Source organism: Colius striatus, chromosome 1 (assembly GCF_028858725.1).
Source record: "Colius striatus isolate bColStr4 chromosome 1, bColStr4.1.hap1, whole genome shotgun sequence".
Taxonomy (NCBI): Eukaryota; Metazoa; Chordata; class Aves; order Coliiformes; family Coliidae; genus Colius; species Colius striatus.
In genome coordinates this window covers 10,973,802-10,995,816 of record NC_084759.1, presented here as the reverse complement: position 1 = coordinate 10,995,816, position 22,015 = coordinate 10,973,802, and the positions used below count along the sequence as shown (strand labels likewise).

General features: G+C 43.6%; 1 protein-coding gene across 3 annotated transcripts; it reads left to right on the top strand.

Annotated features, from left to right (window-relative positions):
- The first annotated feature begins 1,826 nt into the window (after positions 1 to 1,826).
- CWC15 (CWC15 spliceosome associated protein homolog) lies at positions 1,827 to 17,615 on the top strand. Of its 3 annotated transcripts, none has more exons than XM_061991506.1 (7): positions 1,827 to 1,899; positions 3,991 to 4,129; positions 5,846 to 5,958; positions 6,843 to 6,931; positions 7,645 to 7,755; positions 16,450 to 16,568; positions 17,269 to 17,615. In XM_061991506.1, the coding sequence occupies exons 2-7, from the start codon at positions 3,999 to 4,001 to the stop codon at positions 17,396 to 17,398; spliced, it is 693 nt and encodes a 230-aa protein (XP_061847490.1). In that variant the 5' UTR covers positions 1,827 to 1,899; positions 3,991 to 3,998; the 3' UTR covers positions 17,399 to 17,615. The 3 variants fall into 3 exon arrangements, with proteins under 3 accessions (XP_061847490.1, XP_061847500.1, XP_061847482.1); XM_061991516.1 differs by having other exon boundaries at positions 1,834 to 1,881; XM_061991498.1 differs by lacking the exon at positions 1,827 to 1,899 and adding an exon at positions 2,046 to 2,355.
- Positions 17,616 to 22,015: the final 4,400 nt, after the last annotated feature.

Sequence of the window (22,015 nt, the reverse complement as noted above, 5' to 3'; positions counted from 1 at the left end):
ACCGTGTGTTGCATCAGGCAGCGTCTATATTACCCTGTTACATACACATATTTTCCCAGCATGTGTATGCATATTCATTATTTTCTCAGAAATTCGTTACATAGGGTCCATCCCCTTTGGGTGTGCACTCTTAATTACAAAGAGGGTCCTTGGGGGTCTTCAGGACCCTCTGGTGGTCATTGCCTTGATGTCCAGAGTCTGAACAGTATCAGTTTATTTATACAAATTGCTGCTTCTTTTTCAGAGTTGGTCGTCCTTGACCACAAAGTTCCAATATTTTAGTTTGTATCTTAGTTTGTGTCTACATCTACATCCTGGATGTCTCAAGAGAGTTGACATCTGTATTTTGGATGTTTTAAGATAGCTAAAGCTGAAGCAAGCACAAGTTGAGCCAATGCAATTATGGCAAGAATGAGACTTTCTACTTTAAGATTATATGCATCACAGCCTCCAGGCAGACTCCTCCAAGATGTGCAACTCTCAGGTCTATTGATGAGCTGATTTCTGCAAAGAACTCTGGCAGTGGCTTAAAGCAGTAGCTGCAGTGACGGCTGCCACATGGGCTCAGGACCTTGCCCTCCTTGCCCAGGGCCTCCCCATTCCCCATCACTGCTGCTGAGAGGGCCATGCCTGGCCAGGGCCATGAACCAAAGGCACCTCAGGCCAAGGCTCACCTCAGGGCAACCCTGAAACTGCATGAGGGGTTCTCTAAGCCTCCTGACCCTGGCCTGAGGAGCAGAAGAAGGGCAGCAGGAGGTGGCCACTGGGAAGAAAAAAAATCTCTGCATCAGTACAGGCTGGGGATTGACCCGCTGGAGAGCAGCTCTGCAGAGAGAGACCTGGGAGTCATGGTTGGTAATAAACTAACCATGAGCCAGCAACGTGCCCTCGTGGCCAAGAAGGCCAATGGCATCCTGGGGATGCATCAAGAAGAATGTGGCCAGCAGGTCAAGGGAGGTTCTGCTGCTCCTCTCCTCTGTCCTGGTGAGGCCTCATCTGGAGTCCTGTGTCCAGTTCTGGGCTCCTCAGCTCAAGAGGGACAGGGAACTTCTGGAGAGAGTCCAGTGCAGGGCCACCAAAACGATCAGGGGACTGGAGCATCCTCCTTATGAGGAAAGGCTGTGGGAACTTGGGCTGTTCAGCCCGGAGAAGACTGATAGGAGAGTCATTGACACTTAAATATACTTAATGGGTGGCTGTTGAGAGGATGGGGCAACACATCTTTCTGTAGTGGCCAGTGACAGGACAAGGAGTAATGGACATAAGCTGGAACACAAAAAGCTTCACTTAAATGAAGGAACTTCTTTTCTGTTCATGTGAGGGAGCCTGGCACAGGCTGCCCAGAGAAGGTGTGGAGTCTCCTCCTCTGGAGGCCTTCAAAACCCGCCTGGACACGTTCCTGTGTGACCTGATGGAGGGGAACCTGCTTTAGCAGGGGGCTGGGCTGGATGATCTCTAGAGGTCTCTTCCAACACCGAACACCCTGGGATTCTATGATTGCTACGCCGGCAGCACCGCACCTGCAGCGCCCGCACCTGCCCCAGCAGCCGCCACGGCCCCCTCAGCAGCCCTCTCAGCAGCCGCCACGGGGCCCTCAGCAGACCCCTCAGCAGCCGCCACGGTGCCCTCAGCAGACCCCTCAGCAGCCGCCACGGAGCCCTCAGCAGACCCCTCAGCAGCCGCCACGGGGCCCTCAGCAGCCGCCACGGCCCCCTCAGCAGCCGCCACGGAGCCCTCAGCAGTCGCCACGGGGCCCTCAGCAGCCGCCGCCACCGCCGCGCTCGCCTCCGTCATGTGACCGCCCCCCCCCGGTGAACCCGCGCGGGGCCTTGTGGGTACTGGGCGGAATGATGGTGGAGGCGTAGGGCCCGTTTGCGCAGGGTAGGAGGAGGCCGCGGCGTGAGTATACAGAGGGGCGATGAGCGAGCGAGACAGCCCGGCGACCTCGCCGGGGAGGGAGGGCTGCGGGGGGTACCTGAGGGGGAAAAAGGCAGGAGGTGTGAGGGGTCGGCCTGGAACTGAGCTGCCTCGGCCGCGCGAGGCCGTACCCCGCCGGGCCGCCTTCGCGGGGGTCCCCGCCGAGGCGCGGCACCGGACCCGGTACTGCCGCCGCCCCGCGCTGCTCCCGCCTCTGCCCCGCAAGAGCCCCCTACCGCCAGCCAACGCACCTTCCGCCGTTCTTCACCCTCCACTCCCTTCTCCCGACCCCCGGATCCAGGTCCCGGGCCCCCGGCCCGGCAGCAGCTCAGCCCCTCGCTTTCTCCGGGGTTCATAACTGCTTGTGAGACCGGGCCTATCTTCGTGCAGCGCTAAAGAGGCTTCTCCAGGGCTGTATTTCTGAAAGCTGAGAAGCCAGTATGTCCCCGAGGGGTTGCAGGTTGGGTTTGTGTCCTTTAAGGCCAAGCCGAATATGAACTGACTAAAGAGAAACAGAGACAGTTTCCAAGGGGTTTTGTTCAGGCTTCATGAAACTCTGCAGCCTCCTTGGATCAGGTTTATCACCCGAATTCATGGATCCCTCCTGTTATATATAATTAGCACAGAAAAAATTCTGAGAGCAAATGGCTTTCTTGAATCATGGGCCTGTCAGAATCTGTGCCAAGATAAAGCTGAAATGTCCAGCTGAGCTCCAGCTGACTTGCACAGTGTCACTGAAAAGTGAGAGTGATCCTTGGTTAAGGAGCCATTTACTATCTCACTTCTTTTTAAAGGTGCTTCTGACTGTTAGTTTTGTTTCTGAGTAGTAGTTCAGTGGCAGCAACTGTTCTGTGTGATGAGATGTTACTTTGAGTGACAAATCATAAAGTAAGCTTAGTAGTGAAGTCAGTGTGTTTTGTGATCTCATCAGAGGTAAAAAAAATAATGCAAGCGGAACATAAAGAGCTTTTATTTGTGTATCACAAAAGTATATGAAGATATATCATGGGTATCTGCAGATGTGTCTCTCGTGCCTTGGAGATCTTTAGCCTGTGGTTGATGGATGCACATGTCTTACTGAAGCAGGAAAGAGCATAGCTTCAGATAGTAGATTTAAGATGGTGCTGGTTGATCGTGCAGGGCTTTTTAGCATTAGCTAACCAGCTTAAACTCTTGGATGAGTGGTTTGGGATTGCAGGGTCTCCAGCTCTGATCTGGCAGTGCTGAATGCAGCACGTGCTGCCAGGATTGCTCAGAGTCTGTTTCCCTCTTTTGCCCTGGAAGAAATTATGATAACAATTTTGGCCATCAGCTGGTTTGGTTTTTAGAACATGCTGGAGGTACACCTGAGTTCCTGCATTTCTGAAGTGAGAGCTGATGAAAACTTCCAGATTTATCTGAACTTTTTTTAGTTGCACTTTGGCACATAAGAGTTTTGGCTGTGGGCTACCAGGAAAACATTTACCCCAGCCCTTCAGAAAGTTTTGCTGGCCATCTGGAGCTCTGTGAAGGTCGGTCCCAGAGGACTGCTGCTGTACCTCTACTAGAGAACTGAACAGGGCCATGACAAGGGCTAGGACATTCAGGCTGCGTGATCTTCATCAGTATTTCATTATCAGCCGTCCTAGATGTGCTGTTATCTGCCTCAGCCAGCATTTGTGGTGATGCCTGGGTATAGTTAGGGGAATAACGGAGGGGTTGGTCCCAGTAGGCAGTTGTTTTTGCTGTCATTTTTCAGGAGGGTAAAGAGTTTAGTTACAAGACTATACCTTTTACCTTAAGGATAGGAGACCAGCTCCTGGCTGGTTTTATTTACTTTAGAAACTTTATATTCTTGTTAGAGTCTGTGTCTAATTTTTGAAGCACATTGGAAAAGAATTTTCTGTCGAAAATCTGACTAGATTCTGTCAATGCGAAGCTCCTTAAGTTTTGAGGATGATGAACAGAGTGACAACTGCTGTTCTGTAATGAGATTTGTCATTTATTCTAGAGTTCCACCAGAAGCAGCTTCTGGTGAATGCTTTCACTCTGAGTTGTAGTAACAACTGTTTTTATCCCCTGATGGTTCTCTAGTAGTTAAAATGACCACAGCAGCGAGGCCGACGTTCGAACCTGCGAGAGGAGGAAGAGGAAAAGGGGAAGGAGATTTAAGTCAGCTATCCAAACAATATTCCAGCAGAGACCTTCCTTCTCATACTAAAATCAAGTACAGGTTGGTATTGGGGGTTTGTGGTCTTATGGCAAAACAGGCTGGGAACTGCTTGTGGAAGTGAATTGTCAAAGGAGGGTGAGCTCTGGAGATGAAGCATTTTGGGCAGTTCAGTGGAGTGGAAAGAGAGTTGTCACAGGGATGGAGCCACAGAGTTTGCTGTCACTTGCAGAGCAAAATGAGATAAGAAGAGCAAAATTAAACATGTCTTAAAAGCACATCATGTATTTGGCTAAAGGACTACTTGGGAAGGGCATTAAAAAGAGGCAGGAAAGTCATGGGATAGCACTCAGGCAGCAATATGTGTTAGAAGAGCTGATCTTAAACACTGCAGGTGGTTTACACAGATCCTGGAAGAGGAAGTTGCTTCCATCAGTGAGAAAGATAATAAAATTCTAGGAATATTTTCTTGTATTTGAAATGCCTGATAAATCTTTGTTATCCTTTTGAAAGATTAGAATTGGGGTGAAATGTGTCAGCTTAAAAGTGAGGGGGTTTTATATATCTGATGTTACTCTTGGCAATGATCTGATGCAAAAAGTGCCATCACATACATTTTGTTATGAGAAAAATTGCCTGTGGTTTGCTTCTTTAAACAAAAGTGTGGTTTGGAACACCAAAAGAGGTGCATGGGGACAAATATGGACAGGAATATACAAGATGTGTTTTAACAAATGCCTCTGTGTATGTGAGAGAGAGATGTAGAGGGGGCATTAAGTGTCTTCTGTTCTTTCTCCCAAATACTTAACACAAAGTTGCGTTTGTTTAATCTCCAGGACTGCATCATCTTAGGAGAAGTTCGGTGTTTCAGTCCCACTTGTGCTTGCTTGAATGAGACAGGGTTTGGGGGGATTTTGCATCTATGTCAGAGATTCCAAGTTAAGGTTTTTAATTACAAAAGCAAATGATATACTTGATCATAAAGACAGACAGTGCATACAGTATATTTATAATGGCTCAAGCCTGGGTTTCTTCCAGGCACTCTTTATTTCCAGCACTGACTTCACAGAAAGATGACAGGAATTGCTGGGGTTTTTTTTATTCATTACTTCTTTTCAAAGTTTCCACAGAAAATTCAGCACTGTGGTGGAATTTAGTATGATTCAAATAGAAATAGTCTGCTGCCTTTGGCTGGTGTGTGGTATATAAAACAGGGAAAAATATGTATTGGCAATGTTTCACTAAAGCTACTGTTTTGCCTATTCTCCCAACTTTCTTTTAATGATCATGGGAGATTATCTACTATGTCCCTTTGAGGGGAAAAGATTGATGAAAAGTATGTTCTGGACTTGGTCTTATCTGTAAGCCTTAGAGACCGGGTTTGCTGCAGCAACTTTGATGATAAAACGGTGAGAAGAGTTGAACATAATGCTCATGAATGTCTGCTGGGATGCTGGGCTTGGACTGCTGGGGAACAGAAGATTTGTGCATAGCTGCAGAAGGTGGATGTAGTCATCCTCATTTTGCAGGAGTTGCTGTAGGGTCTTTGAATTCCTTTGAGAGCCGCTGGAAGGAGTATGTGTTTGTGATGATGCGTGTTTGTGTGTACGTGGTGGAGGCTGATGAAGAGAGAATAAACAAACATACATCTCCATGGTACCCAGTTCTTACTCCCTGTACTTAACTGCTTGCCCAAGGATTCATTGGCCTCCTTGACAAAATTGCTCCTGGCTGCAAACTGTCAGCTTCAGCCTTTTTTCTCCCCTTGTGCTGTTTCAGACAGGCCACTCAGGATGCTCCTGAAGAGGTGCGCAACCGGGATTTCAGGAGGGAGCTGGAGGAGAGAGAGCGCGTCGCTGCCAGGGAAAAGAACAGAGACAGGCCAAACAGAGGTACAACCAAAGAAACAAGTCTGAATACCTTTGTGTGGCCTTGCACTTGCACAAAACTTGGTGTCATAAGAAGTTTGCAGGTTGCAGACAGCATGTCATGAGGGTAGAATTCAGAGTGTTGGTCTGATAGTTCAGAGCTGTTGACCTGCAAGGGAGTGTCCCCTGGCTTTTATACTGGCCTTGTGCTCACAGAAATCTAGGCCAGCCAGTGGGCCATCCTACAGGCCAGCTGATACTGTGTGATTGTAATGAATTGGCAAGAAGTGTGTGCTGCTATTAAAGGGCTTTTTTGGAGGGGGAGTTGAACAAGGAGACAGGAAGGGGAGTGACTCATCTGCTTTTACAGCACTAATGTAACAATATGTGTGTTTTTAAAGTATATGACTGTGTTCAGACAGAGTGATGTGATAATTAAAATGAAAATCAAAGAATGTTTTGAGAAATACTGATTTTTAGTATTAAACTGGTGGTGTGAAGGTATTGTGGGGCCTTCAAGATCACAGATGAGAGCAGATGTGGTTTGGCCCAAAGTAGACAACAGTAGTGCCTTGGTGTGGTCCTCAGTGTGAATCTTCCAGTTGGATATACAGAATAAGGATATTTCTCCACAGCTTTTTCTTCTGCTGCTGTTCTTTTTTCTTGAAATAATGACTTAAAAACTTCTAGAGGCCAAATTGTAAGTTTGAGGATGTTGTTGCTTCCCTTGAGGATACCTACAGGGGAGGAAGTAGCATGGGCATTAAGACTGAGAAGTGAGGAAAAAGTGTCTCGTGTCTGTTACTCTAATACAAAGCAAATAGTTTGTGAGGATTTTTGCTTTCTGAGGTTAGGTGCTGTTAAATGAAATAACTTAGTCACTTGTTTTTTTAAATCTTATTCCACAGAACACACAACATCATCTTCTGTGTCTAAGAAGCCTCGGCTAGACCAGATTCCTGCAGCAAATCTTGATGCAGATGATCCTCTTACTGATGTAATGTATCTTTTTTTCTGTCCTCTTCCCTTTCATTGTTCTGCCTTCAGGATTTGCTAGTAATAGAATATGTGCTCTTAGATCTGCTAAAAAGTTTAAGTCAGATTCCAATATATCTTCCTTTTACAGTTACTCTACTGGAGTGGAATTCCAGAGTGGTTCAGAGGTATTCTTGGAAAACACACAAAAATTAGGGAATTAAAAATACCATTTGAAGTATGGGGATTGGGTGACTTTTTTGACTCAGTCAGCCATTGAGTTAGTTAGAATTCCTCAAAGGTAGAACTGTTGAGATGCACTGCTTGTGCAAACAGACAGTGTATCCTTGCTTTTGGCTCTTCTCCTCAAGCTGGTGTCTAGGAGTTAGGTGTAGTCTTGCCAATAAGCTCAGGTTTGTTTAAGTCCTGTTATATATGGTTTGAACAACATTGGATGGGGTATTCAGGCACACTGTGATTCATGTTACTCAGGGAGTGCCTGGGGACAGCTATTCCCTAGAATCTATCAGCTACATAGCGTTTGAATTATAAAAGAATTAATTGCAGTCATCCAAAAAGCACAAATGTATTTATGTCTTGATAGTATTTTTTGCATCTACCAAAGTACTTTAGAAACCTGCCAGCAGCAAATTGCAGCCTTAGCTGGGTAGACCAGGGCTGTTTTAATTAAGTTAAATGAATGAGCTGTTTCTCATTTTCGTTTGTTGCTGTTAGGAAGATGATGAGGATGATGACTTGGAAGACAGTGAGGATGATGACACTGCAGCTCTTCTGGCTGAACTGGAAAAAATCAAGAAAGAACGAGCTGAGGAACAGGCTCGAAAGGTAAAATCTCACCTATTAAAGAGCCTGTCTTTTTGCAAACTGATGTTTATCCAAACTCGTCTGCATTAGGTACTTAGGACAAGTGAGAACTGACAAACAAAGTAGATGCTCTTCAAAACTCTTCTCAAGTATGGTGGGTTTGTTTTTCTATCTGATAACTGTTGCAATTGTTTTTTTCTCTAGTAGACATACTGGAGGTTTTGCCCACTAAAACATTTTTTTTGCTGTCCAAACACTTTGTAGATACTGTAAAGTTAAGCTTCAGTTTCATATACAGATCCTGCTCTGAAGACAGCTGTCATACCAAACTATACAGTGGCATTAGTGAGCTACCTACTATCCAGTTGAATTTCATTTGTCAGCTAGCTTTTATGAAAAAAGAAATATTGGCTTGACTTATGAAATAAAACTGTGACAAAAATAAAACTGTTTTTCATGCTTTTTCTTACAGCTGCAAGTTTTACACAGCAGTTGCACTTTCACAGCATTGCTGCTCTGTTGCCTTGGTGAGGAGCACCAGTTTTAACTATAAGACCAGAACTATTTTCATGTGATTCTGACGTGGGCGAGTTTATTTGGAAAGTGTCTCTGCAGAAATGAAAAATAATACATCAGTCTTTTCAGAACTTGGAGAGTCGGCTCACATGTAGCCTTCATTACCTCCCTGTGATCTCTCTCTGTACAGTTAAAAACACCGTGTTCTGCCCTTGAAAGGGGAGGGACGTCCCTATAGTAAGAGATTGTTTTCCCATCAGCAGGATGAAATCCTCTGCCATTGGCTCCCACACCTCCTTGGTGTGAGAGCTTGTTGGGATGAACTGCTTTAGCAAATCCCTGATTGATGAATGGACTTCTAGGGACTGATTCTGGGAACACTCTGTGTTGTCAAACCGATCAGGACTCAGGATGAACTGTACTGGCTCTAATGCTGTATTGCAACAGAGTTTAGAGCGCACTGATGAAATGCTCTGCCTCTGGTGGTACAAGAGAATGGGGGGACACATGCAGCATTCCCTCTTTTGCTTTAATAGGGCTTAAATGATGTTAGTGCTTTTGAAAAATACTATATACTTCAGGTAGAGTAGTTTTGTATGTTTTTCTAGGTAGATTCTCTACTAGTGTAAAAACAACTCCAAACAAACAAAAAACCCACCCAACTCCTGCACCCCCAACAGATCGTCTGTCCTCTTTGTATAAGGTAGTCTGAGAGATTCTTTAGAACAAAGAATCAAAGGCTGCTGTGATGTCTTCATAGTTTAGTGCCTCTGAGCTACTCATAACTTCTCCTGTAGCTTAACATACAGGCTTATCATGTTTTTCATGAATGCTCTCCAGGAGAGTCAACCAGCAGTTTAACTGCTGTGGGCAGCACTGTAGTGCTTCCCTGCTCTTGGCTCACAATATAGACAATTACATTTAGAGTCAACAAGGCCTGCAAAACCAGTGAGCTCTGCAATTTTGGAGTTAAGTGCTTTGGAAGTCTAAAAGCTGCACCATGCTGCTTTGGTTACAAATATGTGGCTATAGAAGACTTGATTCTCAATCCAGCCTTTGTAAACGTGGAAGAGTGGTCTTTAAGGTTAAAGTGTGTCTGAAAGTGTCTCTCATCTCTTTATCTTGGCATTTAAAGCACATTGCACAGCAATGATGTTTAGTTGTATTCTGCATTAATAACATGGTGAAAATGACTTAAAAACACTGGCAACAAGTCTTTTCTGTATTCCTGTGTGAAATGTACCACACGTTAAGGGTAGCAGTGTGTTGGAAAGGCTTCTACTTCAGCTGGCTTTGCATGGTGCTTGAAATGAAAGCTTAAGTTCTGTGTGGATTTTTCACTTTGCCTGAGACTTGAAGTTATACATGTAGATTTGAAGTGATACATGTAGATTAAACAGCATAAGTTATCACATTTCAGTGTAGAAAACTTGCATTGGGAAAATAATAGTAAATTGCAGCAGAACCAACACCATGCTCTCTCCGTTTGTAGAAATTCCCTCTCTCTGAAATTCGTAGTCGCTAGAGGGTGCTAAAGGCCATGAAGTATGTAGTACTGCACTTGGTTTCATTTACTGCTTCCTTAACTAGTATTTTTTACCTTCGTGGAAGTTCTCCTTCTCCCAGAAGTGAAGTTTGTCATGTCCAGTGCTGTGTGCCTGTTGAATGCATATATGCTTATCTGAAAGTCAGTGTTTCTTCATCAAAATTAGTATTAGCTATTAGTGCACACAATTGCACATTTACTACTTACTCTGTTCATCTTTCCACTGATTGGTGGCAGATAGGCTCTCTTAAATATTACTATCTTCAGGAAGCAATGGGTGCTTTGCACATACTTGGAATTTGATTTTCTTGGGGTTTTTGGAGAGTAGAAAACTAAGATGACATTGACAGAGAAAGTCAAAACCCAAGATGAGGCACAGCCTTTAGGAGTAAGGGTCTCCTAGGGAAAGATGCACTGGTCTGTGTTGGCTTTAGGACTGCAGTCTGTTAAGATTGCCAGTACCTCCTTTTCCATGGCTTTGAAATAAGGTGTTACTGGCAAAGCACTTTAGAGCCATTTTATATAAATCTCTTTTCCCTTCAAATATATGGGATTTCATATTACTATGGATTGCAAATCATATTTTAAACCTAATTTTGTAAGTGTCCTTGTATTAGTCATCCAGCTGACTTCAGATTAACATCTCATGTAAAGTCGTAACTGTGTAGTTGCTGTTAGTCCTAATCCATGTACAGGGAGGGTTTATCAGCTGACAGGGGTGGTTTCTCTGCTGAAACAGTGCAATCTGTAGTAGGCAGTGTGGCAAAGCCACAGAGCCAGGGCCTGTTCGTTCTTCTGCTCATCATTCTCAGATCTTGGTGTTTAGATTAATGAGTCTGTATCTTCTTGGAATGTGCCGGGGTCTTAACAAGATGAAGTGAGTAAAATACAGTAATATCTCCCCAATTTGTGCCATATATAATTTTTTTTCATGATACTTTAGTTACTTTGAGTTATTAAAATTGAGCAACTTGGTCTAGTAGAAAGTGTCCCTGCTCACTGCAGGGGAGTTGGAACTATCTTTAAGGTTCCTTCCAACCCAAACTATTCAATGATTCTAAAGTGCTAGTCCAATTATTTCTGAGACTTCATTTGAAGTAAACTGCATTTTCGTTAACTGTTTTCACTCATCACTTTGGTATCCAGTATCTAAGTTGCTGTGAGAGGACAGCTGCTTTTAAAATGCAGCTCTGGTGAGACAGCAGTTAAGAAAAAAGACGAGAATCCACTTTTTTTTCAGATTCTTGTGCTCTGTGTTAACTGCCCTTATGTGGAAGTACCAATTTCCATATAAATCCTCCTACCTAATTTTGAGAAATACTGTTATTAAGAGGTTCTGATTTCCTTCACACTGATACTTCCCTGTAATCTATGAAGCAAACAGTTTGTCAACCAAGTAAGCAGTTCCCATCAAAGCTTGTTAACATTAAGGAAGTACTGTGACTGTTTTTGAAAACTGACTGAGCATGGGAGTCCTCCTGACTTTTTCTCACACCCTTCACAGTTTTAATCTCTCAAGTTGTTTCTAGTGGACATTAAGCTGAACAAGAAACTGTAGTTTTGAAAGGCGTTTCTGTGGATTAAATCTGGGTCTGTCTAAAACTGCACAAATGCTAGGTCTGCTGTCTGTGTGAACTATCCACAAGTAGGTTTCATGGAAACATGTCAGATATTCCAAATTCAGCATTACAATGCTCCTGCTTTTTCAACTTTCAAGCACTTCCTTAAAAGGTAAATGGAAATAATTAAAGACAAACCTCAGACCAGGGAGCAGCGCAATGTACATGTGCTGTTCCAGCAAAGCTGGTTTCATCCAAGTCATTTTATGCTTATCTGAGAACAGACTTGGAGTTTTGGATTTGTTTTCTTCCCAGTTTTGTTTTGCCAAGTGTTTCCCTATAACTGAGTATTCTACTTTGGCAGTTGTCAGAACAGACCTTAACTCTGTCCTGTGTTGTAGCCATGTCAAAGACTTTCAAATAAAACGTTAGAATCTTGATAAATATTGACCTTTTCACTTAAATTATAAAGGTCTAACTCTCCTAGAGTATCAAATCAGTGATTAAGAAAGAATTTCAATAGAGGCAAAAGCAGGTGGCAGAGTATGTTTCTTCACTGGATGCGAGACATACTGGCAATACTTGACCCTTGCCAAGAGCTAAGGATAACATTCCATCTCTTGTGGGCAAAATGACAACAAATCTGCAAATGTACACTGCCATTGTGATTACTGTGTGCACTCATTCTTTGAAGTGTCAGTTGTTTGTTTGTGTGCCTGCATTGCATAGGGTTAGTGATTTGCATAGGATCAAATAACTGGGGTGGATCTCTGCATGATTAGGTTCTGTTCCCTGCAGCTAAAGGCAGTGCTGTCATGGTTCATCGTTTTTAAGTTAGCATTTAAATATGGTGATGTGATTTATTCAGTTTTCTTTTTTCAGCCTTCAATGAAATGTATTTCAGGTTTACTTTCAGCTACTCAGTGTCTACAAAAGCTGAGCAGGGTAGCTTCATATGGTGGAGTCATTTGGGGAGTTTCAGCAGTTTCTGCAAAAGTAATCTTGCTCAGTGCTAAGTGTAGGAACTATGCTAAAAAAAAATAACCATGGTAACAGTGTTTTTCTGTCAGAAACAAATATGCCAATGAACTGTTATTCTTACAGTAAGATATGGAATAATTGTTTGGTTCAGGTTAATATAGTTTAGTCAGCTATTTTCCCCAGCTGTGATGCCACATGGTGAGTTCAGTTGTACAGCTAAAGCTCACCGTGGGATCCCATTCACAGGGCAGCATCTCCATCTGCTCCCTCGGGGTGCAGGACTCCCTCTGCCAGCCCAGTCTCATTCCCCACACTGTGACCTTCCTGCTCTTGCCTCTGCCCAGGTGGTTCCGACATGGCTGATGTGCGACTCGTCCCTGCAGACAGTTGGTGTGACGTGCTCCGGCTGCTGTCTGTAGTGATGGGATAGCCTGTGACATGGGGTTTTGCTACAGGGGCTCAGGAGGACTTGTTGACTTGCAGAATGGAAAGGCAGGTGTCATTGCAGGTGTCATTTTAGAAAGGGTGAATATAGATGTATTATTTCCCCCCTTCAGCTTTTCTTCTGTTGCAGTTTTGTTGTATCCATAGTGTTTTAGCTTAATAAGCCTTTGTTCCACTGCATAAAAGAACAAAGCAGGCTTTGGAGCAACCCAAGCCACTCTGTGCACAGCTCTGCTGGCTGATGCCTCAGAGATGTGAAGCACAGACAGCTATGGAAGGTGATGGCTGCTCTGTTTGGTTGGATACAAGCCATGCTCCAGTGCCCCGGCTGTCAGTGCAGAAGTCATGGGGGGAGAGCTATGTGGAAAATTCTGAAACATAATGACAACCTCTTCTGGCTGGAGATGAGAGGTTCTGCAGCTCTGGCCAAAATGGATAACTTAGCTTAAGTGTAAATGTCAACTTTATAGCAGTGTGAGTTACGTTTCCATCATGTCACCTCTCTAAGACACAAAACTTCATTTATTACTTCTTTTAGTCTTGAATACCTTCTTAGGAAAGCTTTGAGTGAGGCTAACTAATACAAAACATTTTCAGAATTAGCCTGCTGCTTAAAATTTGTAGCAAATCTGTTGAAGTGTCATCCAACCTAGAACAGCCTTGAATGACTCAATTCCATAAATAAATCACCACACACCCTGGGTCTTCTTTGTAAAGTGACTAAAACTACCGATGCCTTACTCAACAGAGCTCTTCCCTGTTTGCTTTCCAGCTCCAATCTGTTGATCTTTAGTGACATGGATAAGCTTGTCATTACTTCGTAGTTGTTCTGCCTCTGCAGGTCTTAAGACACAGCAGAGGATTTTTGTGAACTGAGCTGAGAAGCAGCAAAGGGCTGCACAAAGTGCTCTGCACTTTGTGAATACAGAAAATCAACATTTGAAAATGAGATCCATCAATGTTTTCTGTAGCTGTTGCCACTATAAAAGAACGTCTGACAGCTTCTGTTAACATTATGTTCATAATTGTTTGTAATTGTTTAATAGGTGCAAAAGTAAAATACAAGCAATTGAAATTCCCAGGATTGCCCCTAACACTTTTTAATTGTAGTGCAATTTTTGCTGCCCTCCAGTCCTCTGAAGTGATAGTTGGCTTGAGTCAGATTTTACCCCCCCAGAGGTGCTGACTGTCTCTAGTGGACTTTTGACCATGGTAAAGCACTGTGTGGAGTGCATTGTAGTGCTGTTTTTTCGGGGTGGGTGTCATGTGGTTGTATTTTCATGCATCATAGAATTATACCCAGCCCAAGGTAGTTGTGTGCCCCAGCTCAAGTGGTGCAGGAGGCACAGGTTCAGTAGCTTTGGATCACAGCTGGGGTTAGTGTCATAGGAGTGTGAGGGTGAGACTGTGCTGCATTTTCCCTGCCCCATTGAGAAGAGATCCCCTGGGGTTCAGCTCTCACATGGGAAGCTGTTGGGTCTGTGTGCATATATAGGCGAAGCTCTCTTTGCAGAGGTGTTTGTCAGCTGGTGTGTGTGAGTTCCTTACAGTGCTGTTATTAATGCTGCCTTCTCTTGAGCATAGTCTGGCATGAATTTCTGACCTGTAGCGTTCTTATTTGCTTGGATTTGTCGCAGAGCTCCTGTGTTTTTAAAGTCTTGCTTTTCATGGACCATCAGAGATGGGGTTTAATGAAGCAGAGCCCACCTCCCTGTGGACAACAGAGAAAACATGGGAAGTGTGCTTGCAGCCTGTTGTAAATTTACCTAACAGGCTTCAACAGAACCTTATCACCTCTTGGAAGGTGCTTGAGAACCAATACCAGCTTCTGTGCTCATGCCAGCATCCTGCATTTTGCTTGGTTTCAACTGAGTGCTCTGTGTGCTGTGCGGGAACCTGCTGGCAGCACAGACCAGGGCGTGGGATTTCACTGCTCTTGGCTCCTCCCTCTTACAGGGAAAGAGGCTGGTAACCTAAGGGTTGGCATACTGTGCAGAAGAAGCTGATCCACAAAGGAAAGGAATGTGTAATTTGACTTTGTCTTTCCGAGATGGGGAAAGCTGGTGTTGCTTATTAAATATTTTTGCTTTGTTCCTATATGTACTGAGGTGATGATAACAACTGAAGTTGGAATGCAAATGTGGGGTTTAGAGCTACATTTAAAAGTGTAACACTTTGTGTTAATAGCTTTGGACTGCTGCAGTTTGTGTTAGGACTCCAAGGATACAGCAGCAAGAGCAGGCTTTGCCTACACACGTGTTTGATAAGAGCATTATAGGACTGGTCCTGAAGCTATGCCCTGCTTTTAAACAGTGTACCCTTTTGGGGAGCTTTTGCCATCCCACTGGCAATTAATTGCAGCTGTTTCTATATTTGATTTGTGAGAAGCAGTGTAATGTAGGCATTTTTTTATCTTTAGCAGTGATCCTGCATCACCTGGTATTCATGTGTGTGCTAAGTTGGCATTGTTCTTAAGAGGATTGGAATATTACTGTAAAACTTTTCACATACCTGATCAGTCCAACTGAAAAACATTGTCAACTGTAGCTTGTGTTAGTACTGTATCACTTAGTATTGCTGGAGTGTTTGAAGCTGGAGAGCTCTGGCTACCATCAGTGTTGGGTTTAGTATCTAAATCTTGTAAATGCTATCTTCAGAAAACAACTTTTCCTCTCTGGGGTGCCACAGCAGCCCTCAGACATGAATTTTCTGCAGTTTGGAAAAAAACCCCAAACAACAACAAACCAACAAAACTCACATGTCAATCTCTTTTAGTTTGTATCATTTTTAAAGCCCTGGTTTGAGTCTCCTGCAGCGTTCATGAGACTCAAGTGCACGTTTTAACTAGAACTTCTTCAGATCATCCTTCACACACAGGGAGTGGGAGACCTACCTAGGCATCTAAATTAGAGAGATCTTTTTTTTTTCCTCCTGGAACTTTGAGCAAAGAGGTTGTGGATGTATGTGTTGGTATAAAATTAATATTACACCTTCATTTTGAAGCCTGTGAACATTTAAGTCACCAAATATAGTAGTACGGGAAGCAAGTGCAGTGGAGCCTGCTAGTGCAGTGCTTCCCTTCAACCTGAGATACGTGCTTTTGACAGTATAAGGAGAAGAAAACTTTTCTGATCCTTAGCATTGGAACTCTTAAATAAATTTATGACACCCACTGCTGAGTTTCACCTTAAATCTCTCCGTATTCTTTTTAATTGGTCCCTAAGGAAGCTGTAGTTGTAAAATCCAAGCAAGTTGCTGAAGATGATAGAGAAGTTTCAGCATGCTCTAAGCTTTCCTCTACCTCATGAATATTGTAAAATGTATTCTCCTTCCTCAGGAGGGTGAAGAAAATCTTTGAATCTGTATATAGTTTTTAATATAATAAATATGTAAATGGGAAAGCTAGAATTTATCTAGGTGTCTGATGGAACAACAGAAGTAAGTAGAGCAGATAGGAGTGTTGCTAGATTGACAGATCATTAGCACTGTTAAGCTCTTTAGAGTATCTCTGCTTCTATCCTTATTCTACTCATACACAAGTGGCCAGTGCTCTGAGTTAGGAATTAAAGCTGTGTCTGCATAGGTGTTCACAGCTAGGTAATGTTTATCTTTACCAACTAGATGAGGAAAATGTCCTAGAAAAGTAACGTATCCATTTCTGGTTCTCAGGAACAAGAGCAAAAGGCTGAAGAAGAAAGAATTCGGATGGAGAACATTCTGAGTGGTAACCCACTGCTGAACCTTACTGGCCCAGCACAGCCTCAAGCCAACTTCAAAGTGAAGAGGAGGTACCGTGCAGTCTGTACTCTGATATCCATCCCCTTTCTCCCATTTGATACTCACGAGATATTGTCACTGCCCTTGGATTTTATTTCCTTCTTCAGATGTTGTCCCAAGCAGTGTAATGTCCAATTGGGATGCTGATGCAGGTGGTGAAGATCCTGTGCACAAACCATCCTGCTACTTTGTGTTTAAAAAAGAGAGAAAGAAAGTTGAGAATTCCATTTGTCTGACTTTTTTTCATAATGATATGAAAAGTAGCAGGACTGAGGTTCCTCAAGTAATCTGATGTTCTGCTCCCCTTTAAAACCTGTTTGGAGTGGGACTTCTGTTTATTTGGGTTTTCAGCATAACTAGAATCAATAACAGCCTTTGTCTGAATTCAACTCTTGTTTGCAGATATTCCAACTACTGTTGTGTTCATCAAAATGGGAGCCATGAGATACAAGTTTCTTTCTGCTCTGTTCAAATGGTCATTATTTTCTGTAACATTCAATCTGCTGATACCCATCTTGTTTCTAACTCAGGACTGTGCAGATGGCTTGGTTTATAAAAATAGACCTTTAAGAAAACCAGGTTAAAGTCTAACCCTAATGACTGCTTGTTCTTAGTACATTTGAATAGGAAGGACAGACTTTATTGAGCAGTTTTTGTAAATTGCACTTAATTTTCATACAAGCTTACTGAAGTTACGATTTCTGTTTTCAGATGGGATGATGATGTTGTCTTCAAGAATTGTGCCAAGGGAATAGATGAAACAAAAAAGGACAAAAGATTCGTGAATGATACTCTGCGATCAGAGTTTCACAAGAAGTTCATGGAAAAATATATCAAGTAGGAAAGATATCTGTGGAGTGCTGCTGAAGGACTTGGAAGGTCATGGTGGTTCCCTCCCTCTCCCTCAGAATTTGAAGCTGAACACTTGCTCATGAGTTCCCAAATGCTTTTCCAAGATCGTCAGCAGCTTCATAGTTAGTAATTCTGGATCTGGAGTTTTTATTCCTGCAGTATGTTTTTCTTTTTAGTTTTAATTAAATCTGTTTGTGTTTCCTGAATGTTTTTCTGTTCACCTGCATTTACTTTTACTGGCCACCTTGTAAATGGTAGAAAAGAGAGACTGGTTTGCAGTAAATACTTGGAATTGTTTATATTGCTTTCCAGAACAAGTGATAGTGGTTTGCAACTTAGGTAAGTATCAGTGTTATCAGGGATGGGGAACAGCTGAGTGTGATAAGCAGTGTGAACTGGAAAGAGCTGCACTTCCTGTGGCAAACTAGATTTCCTCTTAATAGCTAGTTAGAAGGTTAATAATCTTCCTTTGTAGTTGCTTCTTACTGTCAACCCAGTTACCTTTTGATGGCTCCAGGTTCAGTGGAGCCCTGCTTTCTGGGCTCCTGGCCCAGCCCCTCTGGGGTGAGAGGGTGCAGTGCCTGGGGGAACACTGAGAGGGAAATGCTCTGTGGGGCTTTATCTCCCCCTCAGTAACCCACTGCAGCCTCACTCCCTCAGCCAGGGCCGTGGGGCTCAGGCTCTATGCCTGTGCTTCAGTGCTAACAGTGCTGTTAGGAACTTGGGTGTTTGTCAAACGATTCCATACTGCACTGTGGTTACTTCTGAAATGTCCATTTTAACACTTAAGAGGACAATATAAAATACAAATGGCTGAATAAAAACCAGTTGTGAAGGGCTTTTTATTTTCCTCCCCCTCCTCTGTCCTCTGGGTTGCATTTGGAGGCTTGGCCAGGCCACGTGCTAGACAGGAACCTGACCTTTGCAGAACATAGCAGTTGCCTCTCTGCCTAGAAGGCTGCACTGGCAGAACTCAGATGTGTGTGTAAAATTCTCCCCCTTTTCCTTGCCTATTACACTCAGTGTAGTTAATTCTTAAAAATGCAGTTTCATTGTAATACTATTATTTTCAAACTCTTTGTTTAAAAGTGTGTCTGATTGTAAGAGAGTAAATAGCACAATGTTTTAAGTTTCTGTTGGACATGACTCTAGTATCCTGTGAAAGCTCTCCCTAGCTTCAGCTGTGTTTTCCACTGTTCATGAAGCTATGCATAGTGTGCTAATGCCAGAAACTAATGCCCATATTTACTTGGAAGCAAGATTTTCAGCATGCTTAAGGTCATGTGAGCTCCTCCAGCTACGGGGGGGAATATATGTTTGTGTTACTCATGCTGCCTGCCTTGTGAGAGTAATGACTCTTGGGAAGCAGAATAATGGGTGTAATTTGTAATTCTCTCCCTAACATAAAGCTACTTAAATCTTGGTACGTAGGCAACGTATTTAGAAGGGGAAAGAAAGTGAAGGGCTGTATGTGTCAGGGTCTGGCAGGGGAGAAGCCAGCTGCTGCTTTAGGTCTGACTTAACAGCATAGTTGTCATGGCAACAGCAACAAAAAGACATGTTGGTGTGGCAGTACTGCAGGATAGAATCACTGTGCTAGAGTGTACAGTTTTATGGGAGAGAGGGAGACAGTTTGCATAGGCAATTCGATGCCTTCCTGGAAATCCCAAGCACAGAATGCCATCCGTTGCAGTCTTGATGGAACTCTTCCCTGAGGGGAAATGAGGACCATTTGGGTGGTGGAGGTCATCTGAGCTCTTCAGCTGTGCAGGCTCCCCATGCCTACAGGAACATCCTTTTCTTTTGCATGGGTGCATCCTGTTATTTTTTTCCAGAGTCTCTTTCTCCATGATTCTGGAGAAAGAGCTGTAGGGGCTAGGGGTTTTCACAGAATCATAGAATGGTAGGGGTTAGAAGGGACCTTTAGAGATCATCTAGTCCAACCCCCCTGCAGAAGCAGGGTCACCTAGATCAGGTCGCATAGGAACATGTCCAGGTGGGTCTTGAAGACCTCCAAGGAAGGAGACTCCACAACCCCTCTGGGCAGCCTGTGCCAGGGCTCCCTCACCTCAACAGTGAAATAGTTTTTCTTATATTTGAGTGGAACTTTTTGTGTTCCAGCTTCATCCCATTACCCCTTGTCCTGGTGCTAGCTACTAAAAAAGGGATGTCCCAGCCTCCTGATGCCCAAAGTGTTTTATTGAAGTGTTTGTTGTACCAGCTCCACCACAGAATTTGCAGATCCTGTCTCTAACGTTCTCCCTCAAAGCTTTTGTGTTTTAGTCTCCTGCAGTGTAAGCTGACCCACAATCTGAGGACTCCTCAATACACAAGCACAATTTGCTAATTAAGAAGCCTGAAGCCTTATCTCTTGGTGGGTTTTGCATCACGAACTACTGAACTTTCTGGGCCAGTTCTGGAAGACTGTAAAGTGCTCTGTGCTGCTTTTTGTGGGGGAAGAGCCCTGTGCTTTCAGTATTGATGTTGTATTGGTGTTTCATTTTCTGCTGTGCTTCTCTGCCTGTGCAGGGAAAGACCAGCAGCTCAGGGTTTTTTGGCTTTTTTGTAAAGCTGCAGTGTGACTGTGAGCTCTTAAAAAAATCAGACTGTCATGTTCTGCACCTCTGCTCCCAGCATTATTTTTTCCAAGGGCTTCTGTTCAATGTGACAAATAACTTTGAACAAAGGCAGTGGAGCTGGCAAGGCAGGTCTTCCAGGAGGTGAAGTTGAAGAAAGTCACCATTCTGCACTCCAAGGAATGCAGTGTTTTACTGTTCCTAGCAGTCAGGATTGTTTAACGCTCTTGGTTTTGCAGGCAGCGCCTGAACTCTAACTGGTGGCTTGAAACACAGTTTCTGTCTGGTTTATGATTATCCTCCTTGGAGCACTGGAACTGAAAAGGAGGATCTCTTTTCCACAGGGACTAACAGACTTCTAATGGTTTTATAAAAAAGCCTTGTCTTGGAAAGTTTTTTCTTGGAACATGTTTTATAATTCTAAAGGAATTAATAGTATGAGGAGTAAAGCTTAATGATAGTCTCAGAGCTGGAAAGAATTCTGCTGTGTGGATACAGGTTCTAAAATGTTTGGCATCTGTTTGTCTTCCTCAAGTAGATGGATGAATATTAAAGGCTTCATAATTAATGATGTGCATCTCTCAGGCTTTCAGGTAGTCCCAGGTAGACATGTGGGCATCTGAGGAGTGCCTGGAATGAGATGGCTTTGGGGTGAAGTTTTAAAAAGGAAAAAAAAGGAAAGCTGCTTTTTTGCTGAGTTCCAGTTCCTGTGCTAACTTGGATTTTGTTTGAAAGGAAATCCTGGGCAGAGGTGATGTGGTGCTTGCCCTGTTTGCCTTTGAGTACCTCATGGGAAGCCCAGTGTCTCCTCCCAGCCATGCTTGTACTGGTTCCCAGCAGGCTCCCAGCCAGCTGTTGCACTTTCTGCTTCTTCCTACAACTACAAACACCTGAAAGTCTTCCATGCTGGAGGCAAGATCTGAGCACAGGGTCAAGCCATCAAATGGAGGGGGACTGCTGCCTTAAAGCACCTCACTTCAAAGGAGGATCTCTAGGCTTCAGGAATTGAAGGGATGTGTTGGTGCTCAGAAAGTGCTTCAGGCTCAAGAGTTTTTTCCAGTTGGCAGTCCTGGCCAGTCAGAGCCTGGAGCCTCAGTTCTCTTCTATGGAAAGTCAGCAGCTTCTCTTGATTTTCTTTCTTGATGCCTAGAGCTCTGCAATACAGATTCAGGGGAGGGAAAGAAAACCCCCCCAGCAATGTTTCCATTCGTGGAAGCCATCCTTCCATCTCCTGACAGCTTTCAGAGTGAGACTTAGATGTTGGTCAGGAACAAAACTTCCTACTGCGTTTCATCTTGCTTATTTGGGAGAAGAGTGTTGGGATTCTTTTTCCAAACCAATCAAGTCTGTGTTTTAAGTTGAGCTACCATTTCCCTAGGCAGACTGACAAGTCATCATATTTAACACTAAAAACAAGTACAGCCTCCTTAACCATTCACATCCCTCAAGGTACAGTTAGAGCAAACCATAAACAGGCACACTTGGTAGAGTTGTGTTTCCTAAGAAAGGCTCCTCTGAGCTCTCTTTGTGTTGGGGATAGGCAGAAAGAAGAAGAATGTTTCCATAGGTGCCCAAGTCATTAGTTCTAAATAACAAAAGAACTGATGAATTCTTCTGTTCAGTCACAGGTACCATTTAGCACTGTGCTACTTGCCTCCTTTGACTGAGATCATACAGTTGGCTTTTATGAATTTCAGACTTTGTTTTCTTGTCACAGGTGGGAGCATCATGGGATGTAACTAAAGAATGGCCATGACACTCTGACTGACAGGGAAGTAAAACTGAGAATTAAGTAGTGACTGTGTCTGGTTTTTAAATGGCTTTAGTTCAGAGAGTTTGGAGTGTACCCAAGGGGTGTGACAGGAGTATGTGTGCAGTATGGGGTTTTTTACCTTTGCAGCCTCAGCCCAGCAGCTCAGGAGCACACAGTGTCACTGATCTTAGCAAAATTTGATCTCTCAAGTGGGAAACCATGGCTTGGTGTTTAAAACCAACCCAAAACACAGAAGTGCCGTGAATTCTAATGTACC

Coding starts and splice junctions, on each gene's coding strand:
- CWC15 (XM_061991506.1), top strand. CDS start 3,999: ATGACCACAGCAGCGAGGCCGACGTTCGAACCTGCGAGAGGAGGAAGA. Junction 4,130..5,845: donor CATACTAAAATCAAGTACAG/GTTGGTATTGGG, acceptor GTGCTGTTTCAG/ACAGGCCACTCAGGATGCTC. Junction 6,932..7,644: donor CAGATGATCCTCTTACTGAT/GTAATGTATCTT, acceptor TGTTGCTGTTAG/GAAGATGATGAGGATGATGA.